Source organism: Oncorhynchus gorbuscha, linkage group LG18, assembly GCF_021184085.1.
Source record: "Oncorhynchus gorbuscha isolate QuinsamMale2020 ecotype Even-year linkage group LG18, OgorEven_v1.0, whole genome shotgun sequence".
Taxonomy (NCBI): domain Eukaryota; kingdom Metazoa; phylum Chordata; class Actinopteri; order Salmoniformes; family Salmonidae; genus Oncorhynchus; species Oncorhynchus gorbuscha.
The window spans coordinates 52,032,341-52,046,957 of NC_060190.1; the positions used below are offsets into that span (position 1 = coordinate 52,032,341).

General features: G+C 38.8%; 1 protein-coding gene across 8 annotated transcripts in view; it reads left to right on the top strand.

Moving 5' to 3' along the window:
• The first annotated feature begins 1,137 nt into the window (after positions 1-1,137).
• Positions 1,138-14,617, top strand: part of pax7a (paired box 7a) — a 69,606-nt gene continuing 56,126 nt past the window's right edge. For 2 of the 8 annotated variants that reach the window (XM_046310874.1, XM_046310875.1), the window contains exons 1-4: positions 1,138-1,645; positions 2,900-3,174; positions 3,723-3,852; positions 4,092-4,220. In XM_046310874.1, coding sequence (XP_046166830.1) covers positions 1,561-1,645; positions 2,900-3,174; positions 3,723-3,852; positions 4,092-4,220 — 619 coding nt within the window. In that variant the 5' untranslated portion in view covers positions 1,138-1,560. Of the gene's footprint in view, positions 1,646-2,899; positions 3,175-3,722; positions 3,868-4,091; positions 4,221-14,617 lie in introns of all 8 variants that reach the window. The other 6 variants (XM_046310878.1, XM_046310880.1, XM_046310871.1 and 3 more) reach the window with 3 other exon arrangements.

Below are 14,617 nucleotides of genomic sequence, written 5' to 3' on the forward strand. Positions count from 1 at the left end.
TTTCAATAGAAATCACCTCTAATAGCCTACATCTGTAAGTTAACTTTTTTAAATACTTTATTTATATTATATTCCATTTGCATTGTTTGAGTGCGTTGTACATACAATTTCACGTCAGACAATTGTTTCAATTCATTAAATTCCAATTACTTAAATATGCAATTGAAAAGTCGTTGAAACAGATATAAACCAGATAGGCCTTTACTAATCCCGATTATTGGTCATTGCATGCTTTGCAACTCACAGTTAGGCCACTTACGTTTTGCTTGTTGGGCCCCTTTCTACGATTTATGAGGGCATAGTTCCCTTTCAATAAATGAATGCAGCTTATTGGTGTGGTCCGGCGTCATAGCCCGCTGTGCCAGATTTCTTCAAGCTTGCTAAGACACCTCAGTCCCTCAACTTAAAGGTCCAATCCATCCCCATGGTAATGTGGGTAGCGATGCGCGATGGAATAGAGTTGCTTTTGGAGTAGGCCTGATATTTAGTGAACTTTAACCTTCCTTGCCCTTTAAATGTAGTCTTTTTCCCATAGTGTTACACCTCAAATCAATGTCTGATGTTATAAAAAGTTGACCTGAAGAAATCATTTCAACCTGGAATTTAGGCTACTAACGTATGTCTTCTAGACACACACACACACACACACACACACACACACACACACACACACACACACACACACACACACACACACACACACACACACACACACACACACACACACACACACACACACACACACACACACACACACACACACACACACACACACACACACACACACACACATAGGTATACACATACATAAAATGTGCTTTTATGAATATTGATGTAGCCTACAAACACACATGCAGATATGTATTCATAACATTGACACATCTGAATGATTGACTCACGTGTGGACAGAGCAAATGAGTCGTTTTTTCCCCAGGTACAAGGATTACTATCACATCTGTTTAATTTAGTTTCTTTGTTTTGTAAAGTAAAGGTAGTGATGCAATGAATTCAAAACGAAATGTGTGCTTTACGTCCTATGCCGTTGTGTGATTGGTCGGCAGGTCGGTGGCTATACCCACTCTCCCATCATGAATAAAAGAAAGACCGTCGAGCCTATCGGCGGGCTCTACTGTCTCCTCCTACAACGTGCGCCAAAGTTGGCCACTTACACTTTCAACCAGCAAGCAGACGTTATCAAAACTAGCTGTTGACCACTAAGTATATCAAGGCAAAGAATTAAATAACCTTTTGTCCATTTACACATTTGAGTGCAAGGTGTTTCCCCTCCCTTTACACACCACAAACCTCCTCACTATTGGGCTCTTCTTTTACCCCGGCATCTCTGCATGACTAACATCAACAGTTTTTATGTTGGAGGGGTTTTAGTATTTACGAGTTTCTCTGTCTGGGACTACGATTTATAGTTCGATTTTTTAAAATCCTTTTGAGAGAAGACATTTCGTTACATCCTATCCGCAAATACCTACATTTTCTTGTCTGGACTTTGCGCGAGTAAGAATTTGGTACCAGTGCCCACTAGGTGTTTCTCCAGTAGCTAGAATGGCTACTTTACCAGGAACAGTGCCTCGAATGATGCGCCCTGCGCCAGGCCAGAACTACCCCCGCACCGGATTCCCTCTGGAAGGTATGTCATATTTTTTTACTTGGAAAATCTTTCTAGAGAGTTGTAAGAAAAACAAACTCGTCAGCTTGGAGGAAGGTTGTAGATCATCTTTGTGAAATATTAGCCAATTGTGTTTCGATTTGTCTATTGATTTACGCCTACAAAGACATTGAAATTGTTGTTTTATATATCAGAGTAGACAGTCTAACATTGCTTGACAGGCCTACATGTTGATTTTAGAGGTATAGGACTAATTTTAAAGTATAATTTATAATGTTTACTTTATGCAAATGTTCAATGACAGTATGGATAATAAACATTTGACTTCATTTAATTTTTAATACGTAATAGACTATCTTCTTTATTGAAAAGTTACCAAACCAATGGTGACATTGTTGCTAAGATAATTGCATCAGTTAAATTATAAACTATGCAAGGAAATACAAACAATATCTTAGCATATTCGCCGGAAAAATACCAATTTGTATTTGCATGTATTTATGGGAATCGTTCCCAGTCACAGCGAGTTCGTTCGTGCTCAAGAGCTTTTAACATAAATACACAAAACCACGTAGCTTGCATGTTACTGACGCTCCAGGATTTGTTGGAGTATCCTGCTGCTACAAATGGAAATAAAATACACAGCAGCACAGAGATGGCTCAAAGGATCACATCAATATTTGTACAGCATGACTAGGAATAATCAAGGTGGAAAGTGTCACACTCTTTAGTGCCTCTTGAATACGAAATTGGATGCTCGAGTGCTCTATGGCTCTAATTATACATCCTGCAAGACAGGCTGACTGGGAATGAGTTTGTCTGCGTTCTCTAGTGAGAATGGGTGAGCTGTGGGATATGTTTGGAAAGTGCCTACATTATGGTATATTATCATAAACGTCACTGCTATTCGGCACGTCCATACAATTATTATTAGGCTAATGTATTATTATCATGGTTGAGACGACGAAAATGATTATTATTAATATTATAATTATTAAAATCATCATTATTATAGGTGTATGTGAGTAGCCTATTTGAATTGATTGCATTTGATTGTCAATAACTATACAGGCCTAGGACTACTAATTTTGATTTGAATTATTGTCTATGTGAAATAACTTTCAGTAAGATATCAATGAATTATATAGCACCAAACCAATTTCACATATTGAATTGTTTATCATAAGCCTATTTTCACGATGCCCTCTTTGTCATTGCATTGTTGTCTAACTTGATCTCTTTCGCATTAAACTTTAACAATATCAATATCATCAGGACAATATGCAGGACCTGAATATGTTTATTGTGGAACAGTATCAACCCCCCTTGGCCAAGGTCGGGTGAACCAGCTCGGTGGAGTGTTCATCAACGGGAGGCCGCTGCCAAATCATATCAGACACAAGATAGTAGAGATGGCACACCACGGCATCCGACCCTGCGTAATCTCGCGACAGCTACGAGTTTCCCATGGTTGCGTCTCCAAAATCCTCTGTCGGTACCAGGAGACCGGTTCGATTCGTCCTGGGGCTATAGGAGGCAGCAAGCCCAGGGTGAGTGGAGGACTAGTCTCTACATTATTTCACAATCGACAAACTTCAGATACACATTGACCTGCGATCCGTGTCAATGTATCTGTCTTCTTCTTCGTCTTCTTCGTCTTCTTCAGTTATTATGTCACGTGTATTTTACACACCTGCATGAATGCATGAGGCAACATTTTTAACATAGAAACATTAGTTAGGCCTATAGTCTAGAAGTTATGATTATAGGTATTGCATAGAGTAAAACACATGCATTGTTGTGTGGTATGATTTGTAAGGTAGCCTATGAAGACATGAACCATAGGCCTACAACTCGATAACAAAAAAGTCACTATGCTTACAATCAGGAAGTCGTCTATAGGCCTTGGTTTGTAATGTCGAAAGAAGGCATGCGCCTCCATTTCAAACTCCCCCTCAGGGAAACAAGTCTATATATCAGGTTTGTTATGTGTATTTGTATCCATATACATTACAATATCATGTTCTTCATGTGACTTAAAAATTGCTTCGACTTTCCCCTCTCTGTGTTCGGCCGTTGTACATTTTCAAACCCACAGCAGGTAGCAACTCCGGACGTGGAGAAGCGGATTGAAGAGTACAAGCGAGAAAACCCCGGGATGTTCAGTTGGGAAATTCGGGACAAGCTGCTGAAGGACGGGGTGTGCGACAGAAGCACTGTTCCTTCAGGTGAGGCTTCATCTGGTAAGCAACTTTTCCTTCTTATGGTGATTACTGTAAGACTTGTCTGGTATGCACACATTTGGAATGCAGTTTTTACTTATTTTACTTATTTTACTTATTTTTTGAGACTTCAGAATTGTTCACCTTGTCTTGAAATGAACCTATACATTTGAAGAAATATATTATTCACGTATACACAAAAGTACTAGGACTTCAATGTAATCCAAGGCTTGTTTTGTTTTCAGTGAGTTCCATCAGCCGAGTTCTGAGGGCGCGATTCGGCAAGAAAGATGACGACGACGATAGTGATAAGAAGGATGAAGACGGGGAAAAGAAAACAAAGCATAGCATCGATGGCATTCTCGGTGATAAAGGTAGGCCAACAAAGAAAAACGTCAGTTTATTTAGCTTTAAATTGTGACTAAATTGTGTCATTCATTTTTGTGGTATTAAACAATAATACAATGTACGGTAGCCTATACACACACACAATCATTCTCTATCAGGCCCATGATTCATTATTGCAATAGCAACATCATCAACAACCATAATTATTATTGTTGTTGTTATTATTGTTATTATTATTGTTGTTGTTATTATTACTACACTTTAGTAGATCCTGTTCCTATTATACAACGAAGTATTTTTACTCTATTATTTGGATGTTACGTTATTACACCTAATAGTTTAAGATTATCTTTTATCGTTTTCAACTAGGTCAACGATGTATTTAAAATCAAATTCTATATATCTCTTGGGAAATTCTTATACATTTACGGTACATCTGAAGAGCCTCTCACAGATTGGTGCATTCATTCCTGCTTTTAAGTCCCAGCCAGTCCTTACTCAATTACTCAATTATTTATGTGAGCCTGACGGAAGGTATTTAGCTCCAGAAAATTAATTTGTGTAACAAATTCCTCTCGCGCTCTTTTAACGATCCCCTAAACGACAGCTGACAGTTGACCCATTTGACAATCAATGTCAGTTAGAGGCTCTACATCTTCTGTCAGTTAAACTGAGACGAAGAGGGCAACTTCTCTGCAGCCATATTCCTCTAATACTCATGGCAATTACATTAAGGCATGCACACATTCACTAGTTTGTAACACACATTTTTCATACAAACAAACTCTTATTGTGAATATGTTATTTTTAACATTAGCTAATAGGAATGCATGACATTATTGATTTATTTAGCTAGTATTTTAAGATAACTCAGTTTCATTGTTAATTTATATTTTTATATAAGCCTATATGAAACACTTCATTGAGTTAGTAGGTTCGTGCTTTTTGTGCCACTTGTCAGTGCGCTCTCTGTCATTGAGTAACCTATAGGGAGAGAGAGAAATCACAGTGCTTATACAAACCTTTCCTGAAAGAGACAAAGGTCGCCCTTTAAGATGATCAAACATCCTTGAATAGGGTTTAGATAAGAGTTCACAAAAAGCTTTATCCCCATAAAAGGCACTGCCAAACTTCTTGAAACTTGAAGATGAACTTCAGTCGCACAACCTCTCTCATCCATCGACGCGTTTCGAAAGTGAAGATCCCAAGGTACAAAGGTACATCCTAGAAAGCATGGCAGCAAAAGGGTCAGTTCATTCTCATTCAAAAACCCGCAAAGAGAGAGAGATAAAAAAAAGTGTGGACAAAGGGCAGGGTAGATATAAAGGGAAATGAATTATTCAGTACACCCCGCTGGTAGATAGTTTTGTAATATTAAGGAATAGTCTGTTGGAGGAGAAAGCGCATTTGATGGTGCAAAACGGTTCTTTCTTTTTTTAATGGCTTGTGTCCATTTATTCATTTAGAGGTCGGACCATTGTGTTTCTTAGCTCTGTATGGTGTGCTTAATCATGGAAAAATGTTGGTCTTTCCGGTTCTAAACAGATATGCTTAAAACTTCAGACAGATGGACCCATTGTAAAATGTCGGTCTCTGATTTCACCTTGCAATCCAAGGTGAACTGTTGCCGAATGTTTAAGTGCATTCTTAATCTTATTGCTATTTTTTCTGATAATTTGAATCATTCTTATTCGATGCTTTATACACGAATAAAAAAACAGGAGTCTGTTTACCACCTTTTACATCGAACAATTTAATCGGCCTGATTTCTGATATATTAATTCTGAGATATGATTTTGCTTGCAACAGTGTCACATCAGAATGTTGGAAATGATCGCGTCAGATCTTTCCTCAATAGGTTAACTCAGAACACCAAATGTGCTTTTTAATTCATAAAAAGATTCGTCTTCTCCCTAATGCAGTTTACCATCCAAATTGCATTGAATAACGTTAAGACTTATTAGAGCAAGTAGGTCTAATGGAAACGGTGTCTGTTGAATAAGCGGCTGTGTTGGAGAGGGGTGTAATAGCTTGCAGGCATGGTAAGAAATGTATTTATCCCCAATCAGCCCCTCACTCTCTGAGTTTGAAGCACAAACGTTGTGTTGAAGGGTTTTAGAGCAGATTAAATGTAGCCTTTTATTTATTTTCACTTTCATCTCTGAGCGGGGCTCACAGTGACTCACCCTGGGCACACATTCATTACATTTCTGGTTCACTTCAGATATCTTTACATGTATTACACGTATTTATTTGTCTATTCATTTATTTTAGTTTTACATCACAGATTTTCCCTCTGTAATCTGACGTGATAAAACAAGTAGGCTATTTTATTCTGTAAAATGTCAAGCAAGTTGCAATAGGCTAAGACTAAATAAGGGCATGGAGATAGATCGCCATGGTCTGTGGAGATTTTACTAAGTTGTACTGCGCTTCCATGTTTGGAAATGGAACGCAGGCTCATTATCTCATTTTGATAAGAATATTCATCCATATATGCTTTCCACAATTAAAGAGCATCCACCTGCCATCTTCAATAACGCAGAGTGATAGTGAGGGGCTGCGATGACGGTGCCAAGTTTCAATAGGCGACCAACGGGGTGAAGGGGTTCCACAAAACGCCAAACGGCATGTTCTCAGTCTTGGATATATTGTTTGTGGATGACTGGTCAGACCGCCAGGGAAAGAATGAACCCGTTCTTTTAAAAGGGACCATCTGCAATTACTAAACCAACAAACGGTCCTCTGTAGCCAGCATGAATTGGCGAGGTGGAGGCAATGGACACTTCAGAAAATCGTCGGATTACCTGAGGTTCTCAATCTAATCAAACAGAGGCCAGACTGGCTTTCTGGGCGTTGGGAAGGGATAATGAGAGAGAGCATCGCAGAGCCACTGTGGTGTCAGGCAATCCGAGGCTCCGGGCTCGCTTTCTCTGTGCATATTCAATTAAATGACCATGGGTGCCGATTAAGAACATGGATGTTATATACAAAGGGCCAGGAAAGAATCACATCATCTATGAGATAACATAATAATAATAATAATAACATAACATGTGTAGCATTTTTGAAATGACAAACAAACAAAACAAGTTAAAATATGTAAAGACCTAAATAAATAAGTATTACAATTAGTGTCTTCTACGCACGCACGCACGCACGCACGCACTCACTCACTCACTCACTACTCACTCACTCACACACACACACACACACACACACACACACACACACACACACACACACACACACACACACACACACACACACACACACACACACACACACACACACACACACACACACACACACACACACACACACACTCTCTCTCTCTCTCTCTCTCTCTCTCTCTCTCTCTCTCTATGTCTACGGAAATATAATGTAGCTATATTTCGGGGTCTAAAGCCGTGCTGAATGAGAAGGACAGGGAATGAAGCGAGAACCCACTTCAAACAAATCCATCTGGAATAGGCTAGCGTGTGAGAGAGATTTAGTGAAAGTATGGGGAAGTTATTTAGCTATTATTTTTCCTCGGGCATTGAGAGTAACTCCATCTGCACTTTCTTCCAGCTATTTGGCTGGGTTGAAATAGAGGGATACCCAAATGTTGGGCAGAGATAACATACCCATCATAGCCCAGACCCTGCGATGTGCTTCACTGCATTAAACTCGGATTAACCTCCCCTTTCCCCGCAGCCTGCTCTCGACACATTTCACTGAAATTTACATTGGTGGATTTCTTGCACACAGAGGGGGCAAAAGTTTAAAGCCCTCGCTACAGCTAATCATATAATCGATTATGATATTATTGATAACAAAATATATTATAATAATCATATAATTAATAATTGGCCTAATAATAATAATTTCTGATTCTAACCAATATATTAATTCCAACTTGTAGCCTATAAGAAAGCGCATTATTTAGACACTTTAAAAAAATATTTAAAATCAATTATAGCCTACCAAATGTTGTCAAATAATGTAAATTAATTTAATACTAGCGTATATTATTGTAGCGTGTAATTAGCTATTTTATGGAAATGGACAGTCAAAATCACGTTAAAGACCATGTTTTAATCCTGGAACCAATCAAACACAGGAGGTTGGTGGCACCTTAATTGGGGAGGACCGGCTCATGGTAATGGCTGGAGCAAAATTAGTGGAATGGTATCAAATACATCAAACACATGGAAACCCTGTGTTTGATGCCAGTCCATTAACTCCGTTCCAAGCATTATTATGACCCGTCCTCCCATCAGCAGCCTCCACTGCAATCAAATTACCCAAACCAACCACAGTTTTTCATAATTGGAATTTAAACAGGTTTGTTAGGAAAGCTTTTTCTTGATTTTGACAGGACACTGAATTTTGAGTCTCAATACGCGTAAATCAGTTCAATCACTTGCAGGCTAAGATAGAATCCGCGCTCTCTAAAACGTACACAATCCTTTCTCATTTATGTTAAATCGTTTGCAGCGAAGCCGATTTCTTCGACAGTGAACGAAATTTCGCAGGGGTCATGGTTGACAAGCGCTTATACAATTAACAGTACATGGGCCCCTTTAATCATTTAGCCGCCACTATTTTTACTCTTCGTATTTGTATCTGTACACATAGAGATTTATGTCATGGTTTGCTTTTGTCTTCAGTCGTGAAACTTGAAACAAGCTGAGCAATGGCGGAATGGAATGGCATCTGGAGAGCCCCTGGCATTATTTCCAAACAACCACACGTCAACCGATGGTACAGGTTAAACGGATAGATGGCCATTTATACAGACAACCTTTGAACGATTCGTTCTCTCCCCGGGAGGAGCATTAACGCGCAATTATACCCAATGTTTTTGGCGACCTGTGAATTTGAGGAGGACCCCGAATGTTATGTGCAGTATTTTCGTTTTCCGCAGTCATGTTAAAAAGAGACAAATAAGAGAGAGCAATGGAATATAGAAAGTAGCCTAGGCGTGGACAGCTAACTGGAAGAAATGGAGAAGCTTTTGGAATTCCAACATTTTGCTTATCAGAAACATTATTGTGACGGCTCAAACACAATGGTCCCACTGATTGAATCAACGTCATTTCACGTCATTGCAATTAAATTACGTTGAACTAACGTAGAATAGACGTTAAATTGACGTCTGTGCGCAGTGGGGGAGTTCATCATTGCAGACAGCTCTTTCAAGCCTGCCGGTCTATTAATTAAAGCACTGCTTGTCACGTGGGACGCGTCCTATCACGCGCACACTTCTTAGGATAATGGTTTTTCGATCTCTTGTAAATGTGGGATTCTCCATAAGGGACAATCTTTCCTCTCCAGCTACTTAGGGGACATTGAGAAGTGTACAGACGAAGACATGGGGATTTTTATCTAATTTATAAAGACGAGTTCATAATCCTTTCCTGCTTAATAACGTAAAAAAAGGATTCAATTTCCCCTCTCATTTAGGTTTATGATCACACATTGTTATTGGATACAATAGTTTCATTTCAAGGTTAACATTTCATGCTTGAAAAATATTAAAATATTGTCCTATACTGTGTTATAGTTAAAACAATTCCGGACGTTTTAATCCATGCATGTTTTCGTCGTCGTTGTTGATAATGATGACGATTATCTGTTTAATCTACTGTAGACTAACTCGTTTCACATTTCCCTAATGTGGTCAATACTTTGAATGCGTCTTGTTAGCACCACGGTATTTAGTGTGCATGGGGGTCACAGAACCGTTACCGGGCCAAGACATACGGTACAAATTATGAAGGAAGTATATCCCTCAAGGCCCCCGCTCATAGCAGTAGTGTGCAGGATGTTCTTATCATTTCTATCTTATTTAGCCATGTTTTGACTTTAATGTTTGGTGACCCTATCACATGTTCAATGCTGATGATAAGTTGCTGCAGACATATTGAGTCAAGTCCTTTTTTTGTGCAATTCTTTTTCGATACCTTATTGTTCCAACATAATTATGACATAATGGAAAACAGATATAATTTTTATTTTTATTTTTTTTAGCAAAATGCTACTTTGTTCTATATTGCCTGTAACGCTTCAGTTAGCCTATTGCAACAAGTGGGCTGCATGTATTGTACACACGTAGGCCTATAGACTATCGATTACCCTCTATCGACAATCTCCTTATAGTACAATAATGAAATAGTAATCCATTTGATAACATTATACGACAAGTAACTCATGCCAAACTTTCCCAAACTAGTCCCCACAATGCTGCATGTCATATTTCAGTTACATTTTTATTTTTTCGTTTAACTTCAGCATGGCTGGTTTATACACCGCTGTGCAGGTATTTGACTGGTGCAGGGGCCCCTACAAATCCAACTCATTGCGGTTTCCCCTGTAATTCATCTTGGTATCCCAGGGAGAGGGCCCCAGGTACTCAAGGTATCTTAATTCTTTCAGCAAACTTTTCCAATAACTTGTCTCCAACAAAGCCTCCTCTGCAAGAAGGCACTGATTTCAGTTGACCTATCTATCGGCTACAGTGCAAGAAGGCACAGGTTATGTTGAGCTTTTTATAGTTTTTAGCAGTTGTGTGATTATGATGACGGATTACTATAATATATAACAGCTTGTTATAACACGGTTTGATTTCAGCAACGTTACCCATGAAATGTTAAAGGGTGGGGGGAACAAACGAAATATATTTGGTCTAAAGATTTGGTTCGTTTTCTCTTCCTGAGCTAATGTTGAGCAATGCATTGCATTATGTTTGAATTATTTATGGTTATTATCATTATTCATCTTCTTCTTGTTTTTTTTTAATGATTGTTATTCTGATTAAAGGTATCCATTGTTAATTAGCAATAATCGTATTTATCGTTGCATGCCTCTGTGACATCCTTAGCTTTCCGTTTGTTGGAGACTGAGACTACAGAGCGAGGTTGACAGGGTTTGCTAGGGGTCCCCTGTGAGTCTTACTCGGAAATCATAACTTGACCATCTTTTCCTTTTCTGAAACCAACTCGTTGAACTTGTCAGATCTAATCAGGACGTTTAAACGTTCAAGTGTATCGGTGGGAAACAGTAGGTGGTTGGTCAGGGCCAGCAAATGCGGCTTTCGAGCCTTTTTGAGGAGACGGAGAGGGGAATGAGCATGAGGACGCTTGGAAATGGATTGCTCGAAGGAGAGTCTTTTTTTCTCCAGTCTTTTCCCGCTACTGTGTCAATTATATGGCCATCCAGCGGGCTAAACAAGGCAGCCGGCGCATGAACTTTGGCAATGCGTGCCAATTAGCTATTACATTAATTAGAATAGACATCTATTAACTTCTTGAAATTTTGCCATTTTTTTTACACAGTTTAAAAGGTGTAACAGTGGGTTAATGGCTGACAGCCAATATGACATTTTATAGCATCCCCATGATGTGTGCTGCCCATCTAACTGATGTCCTAGAGATCCTTAAACCAAAAAACATACGTTTAATCGTTTTTCTAACCTGTGATAGGATTTTTCTATTTTTAAACAAAAAATATATAAAGTACCAGTCAAAAGTTTGGACACACCTACTCATTCAAGGGTTTTTCTTTATTCTCTTTTTTTTTACTGATTTCTACATTGTAGAATATTAGTGAACACATCTAAACTATGAATTAAAACATATGGAATCATGTTGAAACCAGTAAAGTGTTTAACAAATCAAAATATATTTTATATTTGAGATTATTCAAAGTAGCCACCTTTTGCCTTGATGACAGCTTTGCACACTCTTGGTTCTCTCAACCAGCTTCATCTGGAATGCTTTTCCAACAGGAGTTCCCACATATGCTGAGCACTTGTTGGCTGCTTTTCCTTCATTCTGCGGTCCAACTCATCCCAAACCATCTCAATTGGGTTGAGGTTGGATAATTGTGGAGGCCAGGTCATCTGATGCAGCACTCCATCACTCCCCTTCTTGGTAAAATAACCCTTACACAGCCTGGAGGTGTGTTTTGGGTCATTGTCCTGTTGAAAAACAAATGATTGTCCCACTAAGCGCAAACCAGATGGGATGACGTATCGCTGCAGAATGCTGTGGTAGCATTGCTGGTTAAGTGTGCCTTGAATTCTAAATTAATCACAGACAGTGTCACCTCCACACCGTCACACCTCCTCCTCCATGCTTCATGGTGGGAATCATACATGGGGAGAACATCTATTCACCTACTCTATGTGTCACAAAGACACACGGTTGGAACCAAAAATCTAAAATTTGGACTCATCAATCAAAAGGACAGATTTCCACCAATCTAATGTCCATTGCTTGTGTTTCTTGGCCCAAGCAAGTCTCTTATTATTGGTTTCCTTAAGAAGTGGTTTCTTTGCAGCAATTCGACCACGAAGGCCTGATTCACGCAGTCTCCTCTGAACAGTTGATGTTGAGACGTGTCTGTTACTTGAACTCTGTGAAGCATTTATTTGGGCTGCAATTTCTGAGCCCGGTGACTCTAATTAACTTATCCTCTTAAGCAAAGGTAAATCTGGGTATTCCTTTCCTGTGGCTGTCCTCAAGAGAGCCAGTTTCATCAGAGCGCTTGATGGTTTTTGTGACTGCACTTGAAGAAACGTTCAAAGTTCTTGACATTTTCTGTGTTAACTGACCTTCATGTCTTAAAGTGATGATGGACTGTCATTTCTTTTTGCTTTTTTGAGCTGTTCTTGCCATAATATGGACTTGGTCTTTTACCAAGTAGGGCTATCTTCTGTCTACCAACCTTACCGTGTCACAACACAACGTATAAGCTCAAATGCATTAAGAAGAAAATAAATTCCACAAATGAACTTTTAAGAAGACACACCTGTTCATTGAAATGCATTCCAGGTGACTACCTCATGAAGCTGGTTGAGAGAATGCCAAGAGTGTGCAAAGCTGTCATCAAGGCAAAGGGTGGCTATTTTGAAGAATCTCTAATATAACATATATTTTGATTTGTTTAACACTTTTTTGGTTACTACATGATTCCATATTTGTTATTTCATAGTTTTGATGTCTTCAGTATTATTCTACAATGTAGAAAATAGTAAAAATAAAGAAAAACTCTGGAATGAGTAGGTGTGTCCAAACTTTTGACTGGTGTTGTATGTGTGAAATTTGTTTTGATTTAGAATGGACCACTATCATGCACCTGTCACAATAGGGGCAGCGTAAAATAAAATAAAGTAATCTATGCACTTAAATTGCGAATCGAGGATGCTTTTCTCGTGGTTCATTTTCATGACAGCCAGTTAGGCTATATTCCTTTTGTAAAGATAAGCAATTTTCTTAATATTAGGAAAGTTGAGAAATAAATATAGTAGGCCTAGTCTATAGAATACTGATGGGATCCTCCTCTTTTTAGTAGAGGCCATGACTCTGTTTTCTCATGTAATTGCATAGCCTATAGAAATGTTGCCCAATATGAGCTCATGGGCTCTCATGAAGTGTTTGATTAGATTTTCGATTACATTTCCATTGATGTCAGCGTGATTAGAGCGACAATAGATGGCTGAGTACCAGACAGGCACTTTTTTGTTTACTACATGATTCCTCATGTGTTATTTCATACGTTTGATGTCTTCACTGTTATTCTACAATATAGAAAATAGTAAAAATAAAGACAAATCCTGCAATGAGTAGGTGTGTCCAAATCTTTGACTGGTACTGTAGCTAAAAAAACAAAGGTTTTGCTATTCCTAGTGTGTTTATAAAATTGTTATTTAAAAAATCAAGTGTAGGCTATTTCATGACTGATTACGCCCCACGAGACAAATATATTAACTAAGTTTGTGTATGTGTGTTTGTCTTTTGAGGATAGTTTTGTGTTTTTTTCCATTGAAAAATATACTTTGGACCTTGAATCATCCTCTCTCTGGTTTAGAAGAAGTGGAAATTCAATTGTCTCCATGCCCTTTTTGAAAGAATATTTTCTTTTAATTGAATACCTTTTTTCTTTTATTGGGACTAAACCCCTTCTGATGTCTGACAGCCTAGTCTCTCCATTGTCAGACGCATGAACACTAGAAGGAAGAGAGAAAGAAGAGGGAGGAGAAAAGAACCTTCTGTTATTTTCTATCTTGAGACTCGCTGCATAGGCTATTCAGGCGAGTTGATGAACTCCTCCAAAAAGTTTATTAAGGGGCTGAAAACAATAAGAACTAAAGCCTTTGGGCTCCAGGGCAGACAGTTTATAAACTAGCTGCCATTGTGCCTCAAAGGCAGATGCATGAATACTTTTGAATGGGGCCTTCAAACTGACACGATCAGGCTGGACAGCAACAGTTTAAAAGGAGAGGGTTCTTCTTCTGCAGCTCAGATCTCTCCTTTCCTGCATTAATGTTCATCTGCAGAGAAGAGGCAGGGGGAGAATGATCTGGGCAGGTATTGACTGTCATGGCCAGGGTGACTTTCTCCCTTTACATTTAGATATACATTTTACATGAATA